We start from the raw sequence: 17,473 nt of genomic DNA, 5'->3' as shown, positions 1-17,473 counted from the left end.
GAGGCTGAACAGGCTGGGGCTGTTTTCCCTGGAGCGTCGGAGGCTGAGAGGTGACCTTATAGAGGTTTATAAAACTGTGAGGGCCATGCATAGGGTAAATAGACAAGGTCTTTTCCCTGGGCTAAGGAAGTCCAGCACTAGAGGGCATAGGTTTAAGGTGAGAGGGGAAAGATTTAAAACGGACCTAAGGAGCAACTTTCTCACACAAAGGCTGGTGGATGTATGGAATGAGCTGCTAGAGGAATTGGTGGAGACCTTCAGGATGGGTATGAATAGGAAAGGTTTAGAGAGATAGGGGCCAAATGCTGGCAAATGGGACTAGATTAGGTAAGGATATCTGGTCGGCATGGATGAGTTGGACCGAAGGGTCTGTTTCCATGCTGTACATCTCTATGACTCTAAAATTCTCATGTCAAGAATGTGAGGAAGGAGAGTGAATACAGACAGACTAGGGAACATTTCTGAGCACAATGGGTGATTCTTATGTAGCAAGTCGGGTCAGAGATTCTTATTGCTATGGCAACATGGCCTAAGGAACAGGAAATGAACTCTTCACTGTTTCATAGTGATGCGTCATGGCTTCCAAACGGCCTCAACTATTAGAATGAATCCCTACAGTGTGGAAACAGGCCATTCGGCCCAACAAGCCCATACCAACCCTCCGAAGAGTGACCAATCCAGACCCATTCCCCTAACCTATTATTCTACATTTACCCCTGACTAATGTGCCTAACCTACACATTCCTGAATACAATAGGCACCTAACCCGCACATTTTTTGGATTGTGGGAGGAAACCGGAGCACCCGGAGGAAACCCACGCAGACACGGGGAGAATGTGCAAACTCACACAGAGAGTCGCCTGAGGCGGGATGCCTGCATTTCCTCAGATTCTAATTATAAAGAAGATTGAAAGTTAACAGACCATTTATTGGCAGTGAGGAATTAAAATCTGAATTTAGGCTGTTGTCAGGAGCAACCATTTAATACATTCCCTTACTAACAACAAAATGGCTTCTTAATGCAAGTAACATAACAAAATGGCTTCTAAGCTGCAAATTGACAATTCTGTTTAAAATGGGTTTTAACTCTGCTAAAAGCTGCATTCCTGAACTATCTGAACCAAAGATTAACAGACAATGCTTCCTTCACAATATGGAATTAACTAAGCTAGATAGGACATTAATAACCATCCCAGCTAACCTTGGAGACACAGGTGCTGAGAGATAAAATGTGCAAAATGAAGTTAGTTCTCATGAAGTATCATTGGCTTAACCTTATATCTATAATGCCATTTTATTGGATTCGCTCTGTAATTATGGCTGTACTATTCCTTAAGAACCATATAAAAATTGTTTTTGTTTTAAGCCATTTGCGCAGTTTCTCCAAGGCACACAGAAGTGTTTATCCTCTGTGTTGCTGGACAATGTGAGCCTGGCCATGGTAATAAAGTGTGAGATCTTGCAGAACTAGACTGAATTGCTGGTGTTTATTTGATCAGTCACGGAACTAAGGGACCCCTCCCGTGGGTCGAGATCTTCATCAGGATCTTAAAGTACATTTCCTAAGTTCAAGTAACTTTGTTCTTACACTTCCGGCTAATCATAAATATTGGTTGTAATTGATTTGGGTCTGACCAGTAAAAGGCTCCAAAGTGAGTCATAATGTGTTTTCCATGTCAATGTGGCCTGGTGAGCCATGAATATTGTTTATACACAGTGGAATCATGTATAAAAATGAACATCTGAAACACTTCCTGGTTCTTATACATCAGCTTGAAATACAATGAAACACATAACTTTGGAAAGAGCCATCCAGTTCTATAAATACTTAAAAAGGAAAAGAGCGAGGGTGGAATCTTTCAGGGTCTGAGCGTCATAGACAATCACAGAATCATACAGGACAGAAGAGGCACTTTGGCCCATTCAGTCAGCACTCACAAAAAAAAGCCCCCTCAATCTCCATAAATGCCACTTTCCAGATCTTGGCCCATAGCCTTGGATGTTAAGATATGTCAAATGTTCTTCCATGCAGTGGACTCAAAATGATGTCTCTGTTTACTCTCCACAGATGCTGCCAGACCTGAGTTTCTCCAGCAATTTCTGTTCTTGTTCCAGATTTCCAACATCTGAAGTGCTTTGTATTTTTGCTTTCTATCCATCCTGTCTCACTTTATACACCCCAGTCACATCCTCTCTCAGCCTTCTCTGCCCCAAGTAAAACATCTGAGCTTATCCACCTGTCTTCACAGCTAAATTACTCCATAGCAGGAAACATCCTGGCCAATCTGCTTTGCACCCTTTATAATGCAATCACATCCTTCCTACAGTGTGGAAACATAATATTCCAGCTGTGACCTAACCAAAGTCCTGTACAGCACCAAAACATCTCTCTGCTCTTAAAATCTATCAGTATAATCTCAACTGATAAAGCTAAATGTCCTGTATGCCTTCTTAAGCATGCTATTAGCTTGTTGTTCTGTCTTCAGGGATTTGTGGATGAAGACTCCAAGATGCTCTGTTCCTCTGAGCTTCCTAGTGTCTTGCCATTCACTGAGTACTCCCTTGTCTTGTAATTTTTCTTTCAAAATGCATCATCTCACACTAATCAGGGTTAAATTTCATCTCCCACTGATTTGCCTATCTGACCAATCCATCTATATCCTCACTGTTAACCACCCGGCAAAACTTTGTATCATCCGCAAACTCACTTATCATCTCCCTCACATTTTCTTCAATATCATTTACACATAAAATGAACAATACAGGATGTAGCAATGATTGCTGTGGTATATCACTGGACACCGGCCTCCAGTCACACAGCCTTCTACTGCCACTCTGTCTCCTCGACCACTCATCCAGTTTTGGGTACTGCTGCATTTATTCCTAATTAACACGCTTTATGCCTTTACTGAATTACTTCCAAACATCCATGTATTCAAATCTACCTTGAATAACCACCTATTATTTCATTAAGGAATACATTCAAGTCAGCCAGATATGGTTTACCTTTTAATGAATTAACTTTAGTAATACTTGACTAATTTGTGTCTTTTCCTGATCGAAAAAATGTTTCTCATCTATTGGTACCGTCAATGGACTAATTGGACTACAGTTCAATCTGCTCCCTTTTCCTGAATATTAGTATAACATTGGCACCACTCCAGTCCTCTGGCACTACTCCTTCAGTCAATGAAAATTAAAGGATTGAGACAATACCTTTGTTATTTCTATCTTTACTTCTTTCAGCAGTCTAGTAATAAAGTTATTCAGGAAATATGCCACCCAATCTGTGTGAGATAGCAAGAGGGATGCCTTTTCAGCTCATATCCAGACAAAGTTCCTAGTGTGTGGTGTTTTCCCCTTGTATGTCAGTTTCATAGATTTGCCTATATGCAATGCATGAAGGAAAAGAATGTAATTCAAAGTAGTAATAGTAATCTGAGTGATTGGATTGTTGTCACAACTTTTTTTTCCATATTCCATGTGAAAGAAAATTGCTGAATGAAGGGTTTTTGTATTAATGTATATCTGATATTAAATTTATCTTGCGCTCAGCGAAATCAACCATACTGTTCAACTGGTCTTTAAAATGTATGTTTTGTGAGGAGGTAATTTCCTGAGTAGAATAATAGAATATGATAATGCAGGTAGACACCATTTTGCCCTTTGGGCAACAACCCTCTGAAAAGCTTCCCAACCAGACCTGTCTCTCACCTCATCCTGTATGCCTGCTTTTACCATGCTAATTCACGTTGCCTGCACATCTGTGGACACTTCAGGACAATTTAGCATGGCCAGTCTCTTTCCATGAGAGGAAACCAGAGCATCGAGAGGAAACCTATGCAGACAAGAGGAGAATGTGTAAGCTCCACATACCATCACCCAATCAAATTGGGATCAAACCTTGGTGCTCTGAGGCAGCGGTGGCTAACCAATGTGCTATCCCAAGTAGCAAATGCATAATATTGTTCTTGAGTGAAAATGAATTCTGGATACTGACTGTATGGGAAGGCACACATTGGAGTAATGCATGGAATACTTGAAAGAACTAGCATCCTGAAAGTTGTACCATGTACACCTTGTTGGTACTAAATCTTTAATTATGCTATGTGGAGACCTTTTGGGGGAAAAAGAATAAATGTTAGTCAAATATAGTGCAGAGGAAGATGGCAGTGGTTGTTTGACATCAATGATCACAGTAATAGGATATATCTGTCGGAGTTCTTTGTGGGTAGATATTTGCAAACAGCCTGTTCAGACATTATTACTTATAACTGGAGCATGTGTAAATTGAACACAGGCTGCCTTGCTCAGAGGTAGGGACACCACCATTGTGCCTCAAGAAATCAGTTTCTCAGGGTATGTACTTTTAATCAGCATGTTCAGATATATTGTGACGTATCTCGAGAGCAGGTGAGGTTTGAACCCAGGCCCTCTGAATCAGATATAGAAACACTATTATTGTGCCACAGTGCCCTAATTATTTCCTGAAGGTGGGTATTCTGTAATCAGCTTGTCCAGAGATGTCGTTACACACTTCTGGAGCAGGTGGGACTTGAACCTGGCTCTCCTGGTCCAGATGTAGGGACATTACTATTGTCACAAGAGCCGTTAGTTTCTCAGGATAGTGTGGTAGGCTCAATCATAGTCAGTGCTTCATCAATAATCTTCCCTCTAACTTGAGTTCATTGCAATGTTAAGTAACATTCTCAATCCTCCGATACTTCAGCAGCTCCACCCTGGAGGCTTCCTGCCTCTATTCCTGATCAAGGGCTTTTGCCCGAAACGCCAATTTTCCTGCTCCTTGGATGCTGCCTGACCTGCTATGCTTTTCCAGCACCACTCTGAACTAAACTCTGGTTTCCAGCATCTGCTGTCCTCACTTTTGCCATACCCAAATGCAGTAAGGTCTGGACAACACGTGTGCCATGTAGGTGTCAGCTATTTCCATCTCCATGAAAAGAGAATCTAATCAGCAGCCCTTGATATTCATTGGCATTCCTGTTGATGAATCACCGACTATCAACTCTTTGGGTGTTACAGTTGACCAGAAACTGAACTGAGTTAGCCATATAAATACTATATTACAGGAGCAGGTCAGAAGCTAGGAATTCTTTGGTATGTAAGTCAACTGCTGATCCAGCAAAGCCAATCCACAATCTACAAGACACAAATCAGGACTTTGATGGAATGTTGCTTATTTGCCTAGATGACTGCATGGAGAAAGTGAGAACTGCAGATGCTAGAGATCAGAGTCGAAGAGCGTGGTGCTAGAAAAGCACAGCCAGGTAAAAACAATGACTGCAGATGCTGGAAACCAGAGTCTAGATTAGAGTGGTACTGGAAAAGCACAGCCAGCATCCGAGGAGCAAGAGGGTTGACATTTTGAGCATAAGCTCTTCAGGAATGAAGGAATGGCCTAGAAGGGCTAAAAGATGGAAGGGGGTAGGGCTGGGGGTGAAAGTAACTGGAAATGCGATCGATGGGTGAAGGCGATAGGTTGGCGAGGAGGGTGGAGTGGATAGGTGGGAAGGACAGTTCAAGAGGGTGGTGCCGAGTTGGGAGGTTGGAACTGGGGTAAGGTGAGGGGGAGGGGAAATGAGGAAACTGCTGAAATCCACATTGATCTCATGTAGTTGGAGGGTCTCAAGGCAGAAGATGAGGCATTCTTCCTCCAGGCAACAGGTGGCTAGAGTTTGGCAGAGGAGGCAGCCCAGGACTTGCATCTCCTTGATGGAGTACGAGGGGGAGTTAGTGTTCAGCAATGACTCAGTAGATGACAAGTGTGGGAGTACAGGTGAATCTCTTGTCAAATGTGAAAGGATCCTTTGGGGCCTTGGACGGAGGTGAGGAGAAGTGTGGGTGCAGGGTTTCGCACTTATTGCAGTGGCAGGGGGAGGTGGAGGGTGTGTTGGTGGGGGGCATGGACCTCTCAAGGGAGTCACGGAGGGAATGGTCTCTCCGGAACACACTGGTGGGGAGGAAAATATGTCCCTGGTGGTGAGGTCTGTTTGTAGGTGGCAGAAATGGAGGAGGATGATCCAGTGTATCCGGAGATTGGTGGGGTGGAAGGTGAGGACCGGGGTGGGTTCTGTCCTTGTGGTTGGAGGGGTGGGGTTCAAGGGCAGAGGTGCAAGAATTGGAGGAAATGCGTTGGTGGGCGTCATCAAGCACGTGTGAGGGGAACTTGTGGTTTTTGAAGAAGGAGGCTACCTGGGATGTTCTATGGTAGAATTTGGAGCAGACGTGGCAGAGACAGAGGAATTGGGAATGAGGGATAGCGTTTTAACAGGACGCAGGGTGGGAGGCAGTGTAGTCCAGGTAGCTGTGGCAGTAAGTGGGTTTGTAGTAGATGTCAGTGTTAAGTCAGTTTCCAGAAATGGATGAGAGGTCCAGGAAGGGGACGGAGGTGTCTGCAATGCTCCAGGTGAGCTTGAGAACGAGGTGGAAGGTGTTTGTAAAGTTGATGAATTGTTCAGCCTCCTCGTGGGAGCGTGAGGTGGTGCCGATACAGTCATCGATGGCACCATTCACCACCTTATACTCGGCTACAATGTAGCTATGGAAGATGGACTGTTCCACGTACCTGACAAAGAGGTAGACAAGGCTGGGGGCCCATGTGGGTGCCCGTGACTATCCCTTTAGTTTGGGAGGAGTGGCAGGATTCGAAGGAGAAATTGTTGAGGGGTGAGGACCAGTTCAGCCAATCGAATATGTCAGTGGAAGGATACTAGTTGGGTTAGCAGGAAAAGAAGAAACGCGGGGCTTGGAGGTCTTTGTCATGGTGATGGATGTGTGCAGGGACTGGATGTCCATCGTGAAGATGAGGTGTTGGGGGCTGGAGAAAGCAATGTCATGCAGGAGGTGGAGGGCATTGATGGTGTCCTGAATGTATGTGGGGAGTTCCAGGACCAAGGGGAGCAGGACAGAGTTTGTCTCGGCCTGCTGCTGCCCCACCAGTGGGTTGACCAGGGCTGTCAGGCTTGTGAAGTTTTGGTAGGAGGTAGAATCAGGTGATGTGGGATTCCCGGAATATGAGGTTGGAGGCTATTGGTAGGAGATCACCTGAGGTGATGAGATTGTGGATGATCTGGGAGTTGATGGTTTGGTAATGGGAAGTGAGTTCGTGGTCAAGGGGGCAGTAGGAGAAGGAGTCCATGAGTTGGCACCTGACTTCAGGGGTGTAGAGGTTGGTGCATCAAACTACCACTGCGCCCACCCCCTTTGTTTGATGGTAAGGTTTGTTTGGACTGGAGGACCTGTCCATCTTCCTTCCCATCTATCTGCTCCCCCTCCTCTCCAACCTATCATCTTCACCCCCACCTTCATCTACCTATTGCGTTCCCAGCTACCTTCCCCCAGCTCCCTCCCAATCATCTCTCAGCCCCTTTGCCCCCCTTCCAATTCCTGATGAAGAGCTTGTGCTCAAAATGGCAACCCTCCTGCTGTTTGGATGCTGCCTGACCTACATGACTGCATCTCCAGCAACACTCAAATCCAGAACAAAGTCGCCCCTTTTGATTGACATCTCATCTAAAACCTTTGAAGTTAACTCCCTATGCCACTGATGCACAGTAGCAGCAGTCCTTCTACAAGCTGTTGATTAATCAGATGTTCTGATGGGCTGTTATAAAGTTTCCATGAATCCGAAACCTTGTTCCCATTAGTTAAAGTTGTTAATCTGGGAATTACCGGGATTTAATGTATATGGCTGACACAGGTGTTTTTGGCCAATTAGGAAGTTTATCAACTGATAATTGATATGTAGATGCTGCAATAAATGATTCTGGTAAAAATCAAGAAAAGGAAAATTTTGCAGAATTTACAGGGATAGAAGAACCAACTGGATAGATCTGTCTGTGGTATGATTCTGTTAGAATACGTGTATTGCAGTTAACAGGCTTTATGTCTCTGCTGTATTCTATAAGCTGTGCTAAAGCACATCCACAGCTAACTAGCAAATATACACAACATTTGATCTCCAACTCTGTTACTCCAGCCATAGAGGAGGTCAAGTTTTCTATTAATGAATTCTGTTAACAACAAGGGTGCCACATCTGTGCTATCTATTACATGTTTTAAGTTGTAAATGTCTGTTATATCAGTTGTATTGTGTTTTGGACTGAAGGTTTTGACTATTCTAAGCAGCTGACGGCTACAATCTATAATGAGTTAAGATAAAAAAAGTTAAAACCTTAATTTATTTTTATCCACAAGTACATACAGCATAACGTTTTATCAAATCTGAGCAGTAACTTTTATATAAGACTGTGTTTTTCTTCACAGGCAGGAGAAGCTGGACTATCAGCTTGTATTGAGCTCTGTGTGAGAGCACTACGCATGGAATCAAATGAAAGTCCCACAGTGAAAACGTCAATTTGCAAGACAGTATCATGCTTGTTACCTGATTATTTAGAGGTCAGACGTGCATGCCAGCTTACCGAATTCCTGTTAGAACCTACGGTGGAAGCGTATTATGCTGTTGAGACTTTATACAACCAGCCAGATCAGAAATATGACGACGAAAATGGTCCAATTCCTAACTCATTGAGATGTGAACTCTTACTGGTTTTAAAAACACATTGGCCATTTGATCCTGAATTTTGGGATTGGAAAACTCTGAAGCGCCATTGTCTTGCATTGATGGGCGAGGAAGCATCCATTGTGTCTTCCATAGATGAACTTAATGACAGTGACCTCTTTGAAAACAATGATAGCCATCTTGAAGTTGCTCCAAAAGAGCATTCACTGAATGGACTTCCTAAATTTTACAGCGATGTGATAAAAGTACAAAATACTTCATCTGAAGAAATCAAAATTAAGGAAAAAGATAAAATTGAGAAAGGTATGGTGTCTGCCAGGTTTAAAAATTGGCAGGCCTACATGCAGTATTGTGTATTATGTGACAGAGAGTTTCTGGGACATCGAATTATCCGTCATGCTCAAACGCATATAAAAGAGGGAAACTATTATTGCCCCATATGTGCCAAAAGTTTTAAGAAAAAGGAGATTTTTGTTCCACATGTTACATTTCATATTAAGCAATCTTGTAAAGAACGACTGGCTTCTATTAAACCAAAAAGAAGAGTTGGAAGACCTCCTAAGAACTTGACCGATATTAGTGTTCCAAGTAAAAAGATATTGGAGATAGACAAGCAGGACCATCGTCCAATAAAAAGGAACAGCATATATAGTGAGGATTTTGTCGTTTTCAGTGATAGTGATGGCTCTGATGATGAGGGCAAAGACAAATCATACAAACCTGCAATCATGATTACACAAAAAGTGGACTGCACTGAAGATTATAACTGCCCTGTAACTACCTGTACAAAAACATTTAAATATTTTAAAAATTTAATTGCACACGTGAAAGGTCACGGTAATGAAGAAGAAGCAAAACAATTTCTTAAAATGCAGAGTAATAAAGTTGTATGTCAGTATTGTAGGAGACGTTTTGTCAGTGTTTCTCACCTTAATGAACATTTGCAAATTCATTGTGGCCCTAAACCTTATGTCTGTATACAGCTGGAATGTAATGCAAGCTTTGGTACATATTCTGAATTGGTAGGACACCGGAAAGTGCATGCATTGTTCAAAGCTAAATGCATGTTTCAGAATTGTGGAAGAGTTTTTACCGAGTCTTATTTGTTGTATGATCACGAAGCACAGCATTACCATAATTCCTCATATACTTGCAAATTCTCAAACTGTGGAAACATTTACTACTCCCAGAGTGAATTGCAGAAGCATGAAGTTGGTCATGTCACGCAGGCTTGTGTGAAAATTGAAGCTGGAAGTGGTTCACCTTTTGAAACAAAACAGCTTGCTCCAAATAGAGCTGATCAGATAGACCAGCTATTGAAGATGAAAGATGAGCCATGCAATCAGCCTGACACCTACCAGAATGGTTTTGCTACTGATTGTGTTGCAGGTGAAATTGTTGAATCCAAATCTTCCATGTCAGAAAAACTAAATGCTTTGCCATCCAGCAGAGAACGGTGCCATCTTCCAAAAGCCACATACACTGGTCTGACTGTGAAGAATGAAGAGATCAACATGGATCAAACGCATTGTGTTTTGCCAAAAGCAATGTTTAAAGGGGAGGGCACCCTTATTTCCCCATTACCTGAAGAAACGGAACCTGGTGAAGTAACAAAATCGGTTCAAATGTTCAGCTGTAAAGTTGATGGCTGTAGTCGAAGCTATGCTTCATCACGCAGTGTCAGTAAACATATTAAGGCTACGCACCCTGAGTACTATGAAACACTGAAGAAACAGCAAGACCTATCAAAAATCCAACAAATTAGAAATCCCTCAAAATGTCAAAATCAGGAAAGCCCTCCAAGCTCATTGTGTTTTTCAACTGAGGAAAGCTTAGATATAACACATGAAAGCACCTTGAACACAGTATGTGCTATGTATCAACCTATTACCAGTGTTTTAACAGTTGAAAGCGATCATGTATCCCAATCCAGGAAAAAAAAGCACACACACAATAAGCGTGCAAAATGGCCTGCAATAATCAAGGGTGACAAATTTATCTGTAGCAGGTGCTACAGAGAATTTACAAATCCTAAATCTCTTGGTGGTCATTTGTCACGTCGAGCTATCTGTAAACCTTATGACAGAAAAGAAAGTTCTTCAGTTGTGGAGCAGAAGAGTGGACAGGCTTTATACAAAACAGAAAAGGTTATTTCACCAGATGCGTTTGTCCATCAGGAACCTGAACCTCCCTGTGTCACAGATACATTCTTGTCAGGGGAAACATTTCTTCAATCATTGGAAATGGCGGACCATACAGCTCCATTTGCTACCCATGAACTTTTTCAACCAACACAGCAGAACAGCTACAGTTCTGCATTTGGGCCAAACAAGAGTCCCCAGGTCCCTGGTCTTCCTGGAACATTTGAGACTGCAGTAATTCAACAAACCTTTCAACCTAATTTTGAAATGAGGACTGTGGAGGGCAGCCCAGTCAACATCAGTATGCCACAAGCACTAACAACTATCTGTAGCCCAGGTTCATTTGTGGCTGGTGAAGACTTATCACTCAGCACTGAAGTTCCATCAATGATAGATTCAACTAAAGGCTCAAGGCCCTATTCACCTTGTGAGCCCTTGCAGCAGGCACTCGAATCCAGTTTTTGTTCAGGAGCAACTTTTGTTGACAATGAGATTGCCCCTCAAAATTTGGAAAGCAGTTGTGAGCCAACTATCTTTTTCACTAATGGCATCCTCCCTAGCATTAATAGCAATCATAACTCATCTCTCTCTGAACACTCTAAGACATCAGATATATGCATTGCTGAACTGCTGTTGGCCTTGCAAAATCTAAATTTGGAATATGACAAACTTTACAAGAATGATGCATCTTGCCCTACCTCAAGTTCAGGGACACCGATTTCTTCCATGAACATCATGACACACACATCAATGAGTAATTGTGTCAATACTCCAAATACAATCAATAAATGTTTGACAGACACACAAACAAATACATCAGTGCCAGCTGCTGAAAATGGCAAAGAGCTGAAAGTGAATCTCATTAAGCCATTTATCTGTCAGGAAGGTGGCTGTATCTATAGTGCAATGACTAAAGATGCTTTGACCAACCATTATGTCAAAGTGCATCAGTACTCCAAGGAACAGATAATGGAAATGAAGATGTATCAGACCAGATTTGCTCCATTTCGATGCCATGTTCCTAACTGCCAGAAAACATTTACAAGAAATTCTAATCTCCGAGCCCACTACCAATCGATGCATCAGGTAACACGGGAACAGCTAGTAAAACTGAGAATTAAAAGAGCATACTGTAGGAAATCAGATGGCCCTCATAAAGCAGTAGATAATGTACCATCATCACAGGCAATCATTTCTCAACCCAGAAGTGATGGGTTGCAGGAAAATGAATCCAGTGAACTGCATAAATTGGAACCAGTAACTGGACATAATGAGATTAATTCAGAAATTAATCTCCATTTACATAATTCTCCGAATGCAAAAACTGTTCTTTATAACCATACAATGTCACAGAGTAGCTCAATGCTGTTAGCAGATCTTCAGGATTGCTCAGCAATACCAGCACAACTTCAAAATGATTTGACTCAATCAGTGGTGCAGCAGGATGCCTTGGTGCCAGCAGCAGGGTCTCAGGATACCCCAATGTTACTGGCAGATCCTCAAGATGCCTCTGTGTTGACAGTTGAATCACACAGTAGCCTTGCACAAACAGCAGGGCTACCGGCTGTTGCACCACTTCTGGCATGGCCACAGGATGTCTTGCTGCAATCGGTGGATCCCCAAAATGTCTCACCAGTATCAGAGGGGCTGCAGGATGTGTCCTTACTGCCAACAGTGGAAGAATGTGTTTCACCACTACCAGCAATACCACAAACTGCCTTGCTTCCAGAGGTACAAGGTATTACACAACTAGTATCAGGACCAGCAAATATCTCATTACTATCAGCAGGGCTCCAGGATGTCCCAATTCTACCGTTAGAACCACAAGGTCTCTCTCAACCAGCATCTGATTCAGCAGATAATTCATTATTGCCAGCTGGGTCACAAGGTGCCTCACCAGTGCCAGCAGGGCTACAGGGTATGTTGCCACCTGTTGAATCACAAGAAGACTCGGTATGTGAAGTCAGAACAAAAGATCCCTTCCTAGACTATGAAAGGCCAAAAGATATCTTGCTGCATCCACCAGATAGGTCAGTACAAAGAAGAAAATGTATGGGACGTTTGAAGCAAGCTAAAAAAGCTGGAAGTACAGTGAAGTTTATGAAGATGTCAGCAGGAGAAAAGAAGTGCAAGAAATCAATTACTAAAATAAGAACAGAATGTAACAGTAATCGATTTCACAAACCGTACAAATGTGTCCACAAAGATTGTTCTGCAGCTTTCACTATTCAGCAAAACTTAATACTCCACTATCAAGCTGTGCACCAGTCTGACCAACAGCATCTTCACTTGCAGATCAAACAAGAAACCACCAAAAACGCTGCTGTCCAAATGAAAGAATTTCAGTGTCAACTTAACGATTGTTGTAGAATTTTCCAAGGAATCACAAACCTAATTAAACACTACTCAGATATTCACAATCTCACTTTAGATGAAATGGGAAAAATAGTATCCTCTGTCAGTGAAGGAAAATTGTTTCGGTGTGACCAAGCTGATTGTGTTTCTTCTTTCACTGTTTTCTGGAGTTTTATTAAACACCTTATGGTAGCTCATGGCATAGATGTGGAAAGTCAGCAAAGTGATATGGACATGACCTGTTTTAAATGTGACTGTGAAGGCTGTGATCGGACTTACGCCACTAGATCTAATCTTTTAAGACACATCTTTACAAAGCACAGAGAGCTTCATCGGTCTCATTTAATGAGACCAAGAAGAATCATGACAGATCAAGAAAACATTCCAAGAACAGCCAATCAGGATGATCTCCCTGATGAAAAAAGTTATTTTGCCCCTGAAGAAAATGAAGACATCACGAATCATGGTAAATCTAAACCCATATCAAGGGAATGTTTTACTACAGATAGCAGAAGTATGAAAAGCGGAGAAGTTGATTGTCATAAGTCTTGCAGCTCTAGAAAAGTTGCTAAATATACTTTTAAAAGTAAGGCCCAAGCTTTGGATATATGTAACAAGTCTGTGAAAGAACAATATCCGTGTATGTTTAAGAATTGTTCATCAGTTGTCACCAGTGAACGCAGTCTAGTAAAACATTATAAGATTCATCACAAAATTTCTAATACATTTGTAAGTCAATATCACAAGCATCTGGTAACTTGCAGGAAGCATGCTAGCATCCAAGACAAAGAAGCAACTAAATATATAACCAACCATGAAGGAGGCCTGGTAGAAAATGCTGTCAGTAGAGTGATGATTCAACCACAAGCCAAGCTAAGTGAAACTGAAATTTTAAATAAGCAAATAGAGAGTGATAACTATTTTAAGACAGCTAATGAAATTTCACCATTGTTTAATGCTAAACTGATTGCGAATACCTCTGCTTGCATTAAAACTGAACAGGAGGAAACTGTAGAGATGATTGCTGAGAGTAAAGTGACTAATGTAAATAAACATCAGTCTTGTAAAAAACGATCAAACAGTCACCTGACTCTTTCAGACACAGAAGAGCACATTGAGAATACAAAGAAAAAGAATGCAATAATGGACAATTCTGAGAATCTATTGGAAGATACAATCCAAATTTTCGATGAGAAAGATGCTTCACCTTCAAAGCACATCCCATGTATTCACAAGCCTCACCGCCACAAACCTTTTGACTTTAGTACATTCAAACCTATGGGATTTGAATTTTCATTCCTAAAATTCCTTGAAGAATCTGCTCTGAAACAAAAGAAAAGTGCTGTATCTGATAAAAGTCTATCTCACACTTGTACTCTTAACACTGAGAAAATGGCCGATCATGGTTTAGTCTCATCGAGTGTAATGTTAAGTGATGAGAGTAATTCATCAGCAAGCTATCCTGTAAAGGATGACAGAAATTCAAGGGTTCCTGTTGACCGCACCAAACAGTCAGATGCAGATAGATTACGTATGGGAACTACCAATTTTGAATCTCCATTGTCTCTCCACATACTTAAGAACATAAAAATAATAATGGACAATTCAAACTCAGATTGTGTTGAGCTTGCTGAGAAGCAACTCCAACGTATGCAACCTACAGTAGTGCTTAGCCGAGTAAAAGTAGACTTTAATATGCTGGCCCAGGTTAAAAGTGTAAAAGAAAGAATGGCTGTAAAAAGTACATAATTCTGTAACATCCACTATATATTGAAGTAAGGGTAATTTAGAAGCTGTAATTTGCTTTCATTTGGTCCTTGCCAGTAATCAAACCAAAAGGATGCCTTGTAAATTTTAACAAAAGCATGTTTATAAGTGTTCAGCTTTTTTAAGTTTTTTTTTTAAATAAACACAAACTAACATGGCAATAGCCATGTCCATTATATTCTACAAAATCCCTATGGGACAAAATTGTAGCACAGAACAGTTGCTCTGTTTATGTAAAACAAAAGTCATAAACTGATGTCAGACAGTTTTATATGGAGGAGGTAGTGTTATCTTGATTGACTGTTATGGAGGTCTGTACATTCTGTTAGTGACTTTGTAGATCAGCATTGCTGAAGCACGCTGGCAAAAGCTTGAATTGTCATTATCTATATATTTGAGATTGTCACCCGTTTGCTACAAATCCTTTCTAATCCCATAAACACATTCTTTACAATGTTGGGCATAGGTATAATAAAAAAAACTTGCAAAGATCCAAATAGTTTTTATTTATTTCAATAAATTATGCAAATGTTTGCTACCATTTTTGGTACAACTGCATAAACGATATTTGAAGTCATATTTGTTTTTGGAGCAAGGAGGAAGAAATATGTAATGTTTGCAAATAATTCATTGTGTGTAATCTGTGGGATAGCCCTCTCAAGTAACTCGCAGTGAGAGTTTTGAGAACAAATTCTAGCAAAACCAGTGGTCTATTGTAACCAGGTTATTGGCCTTCAAGAAGCATCTGTTGAAGAAAGCATCACTTTTCAATAAATTCCAATTTAGAGATGTTTCCCCCAAGTGTTACTTTCCCTATAATGGAATGAAAGATCATGTTGGTACTGTCTCTCAATTATGCAGTTAGTACTATGCGGTTTCAAATGTTTAAAGGCACTCTTAAAAATACCTGACCATTAAAGCTTAGGGTATAATGTTTTTTGTGTAAAGTCAACACTGAAGAATAGATGTCCGTTTATTTATATACTGACAACTGTTAAAAGAAAAAGATAAGTAATTCAGTTATAAAGCTCAGATGTTTAAGCAATGGGATCTGAACAGTTGATCATCTGAGTGCTACTGTGTGTGTGTGTGTATATATATATCTGTGTATAATTATATATAGTCTTATTGCTCAAGAGCTTTGTTAAATGAAGTGTGTACATTTGAAGTTAATTGTTTTGCTTCTGAACTTACCCGCCAATATTCAGTGTCTGAATAATCATTGGTAGCAATTCAAAGTATTAATCTGGCCAGTGTGACTTAATAAAAGCTAAAAGAACTGCAAATACTGTAAATCAGAAACAAAAACAAATTGCTGGAAAAGCTCAATAGGCCTGGCAGCATATGTGGAAAGAAATCATTAGCGTTTTGGGTCGAGTGACCCTTCCTCAGAACTTGATCCGAAACATTAACTCTGATTTCTCTTTACACTTGCCAGATCCACTGACTTTTTCCAGTAACTTGTTTTTGAGGCAGTGTGAATTAATATTGTTTAGTTGGTCACCTTGGTTTTCATTGACAACCAGCACAGTGTTACAGCATACAGACCATTTCATCAAACCACAGGACCACCTTGACGTGTACGACTGTGCAATGCACCTTGCCAAAGGATTATTGAAAGCATACAATATGGTATCGGGAAAAACAATTTCTTTTGTATTATAAAACAGCCTGTAATTGTGAGGAAACATTCCTTTCTTTTGTATACCAGTCTGTATAGTTGTCCTCATTTATAGATTTGAATACAGTATTATTGTAAATACTGCAATACGGTATTAACTTGAATTGGCATTTAGATGACTAGAATATAAAATTAGATGTCAATTTGAAAATGCTTTTGTTTTATTAAATTAATATAAAACACAAAATAAATCTGTTTAAAAATATTTTTAATATTGTCCTCCATTGTCGCATTGATTTATCTAATGGTCCAAACTTGAAATGCCAACAAGTTCATCTTTTAATTTGATGTTTCTTTGCATGGTTAAAATTGAACTCAAGGAATTGAAAGGAGGCAGAGTTTTATCCCATTCTGCAATTGCTATGTTATCTAAGCCATACGGGATGAGATTCATCACTCCTTAGCAAGGTTTACATCTGGAATATTTTACTGCATGTTGACTAAAATGAATTAAATGTATCTAGCTCAGTGCCAGTATAATACCTATAGTTAAAAAAAGTCAATAGTACATATTTCCTCCATTCTAAATTTTGGAACTTTTTGCATTTACTGCTCATGTTAACAAGAATGTGTCGACAACCACCTGATGAAGGAGCAGCGCTCCAAAAGCTAGTGCTTCCAATTAAATCTGTTGGACTATAACCTGGTGTTGTATGATTTTTAACTTTGTATATCCCAGTCCAACACTAGCATCTCCAAATCATGACTTAACAATTCAGTTTTCCAGAAAACTTGCATCCCGCAAGATCACTTTATTTAGAAATAATTTGCCAACATTGCAGATTTCGAACCACCAAAGAAACAAGTGAGCAAGTTAAATTGCATGTAGAAGGAGGCTATTTCCGAATTGCCCATGTAAAAAGACTTTCAATTACTTTCCTCAAAAGAACAATTTGTACTAAACCCAAATAATTCACAAGCTATAAATGCTCACTCCCATACTGATGAAAAGTTATTGACCTGAAACATTAACTGTTTTTCTCTCTC

General features: G+C 40.6%; 1 protein-coding gene across 3 annotated transcripts in view; it reads left to right on the top strand.

The window, feature by feature from the left end:
* The window catches only part of LOC122552938 (zinc finger protein 292-like), a 193,982-nt gene extending 177,299 nt beyond the window's left edge, over positions 1-16,683 (top strand). Inside the window, exons 1-2 of one of the 3 annotated variants that reach the window (XM_043696216.1) lie at positions 4,860-5,288; positions 8,287-16,679. In XM_043696216.1, coding sequence (XP_043552151.1) covers positions 8,341-14,787 — 6,447 coding nt within the window. In that variant the 5' untranslated portion in view covers positions 4,860-5,288; positions 8,287-8,340 and the 3' untranslated portion in view covers positions 14,788-16,679. Of the gene's footprint in view, positions 1-4,859; positions 5,289-8,286 lie in introns of those variants that run through there. The other 2 variants (XM_043696213.1, XM_043696214.1) reach the window with 2 other exon arrangements.
* The last annotated feature ends 790 nt before the right edge of the window (positions 16,684-17,473 follow it).

This window comes from Chiloscyllium plagiosum, chromosome 9 (assembly GCF_004010195.1).
Source record: "Chiloscyllium plagiosum isolate BGI_BamShark_2017 chromosome 9, ASM401019v2, whole genome shotgun sequence".
NCBI classification, from domain to species: domain Eukaryota; kingdom Metazoa; phylum Chordata; class Chondrichthyes; order Orectolobiformes; family Hemiscylliidae; genus Chiloscyllium; species Chiloscyllium plagiosum.
Note: the sequence above shows the minus strand (reverse complement) of the source record. Positions and strands in the feature narration are given on the sequence as shown.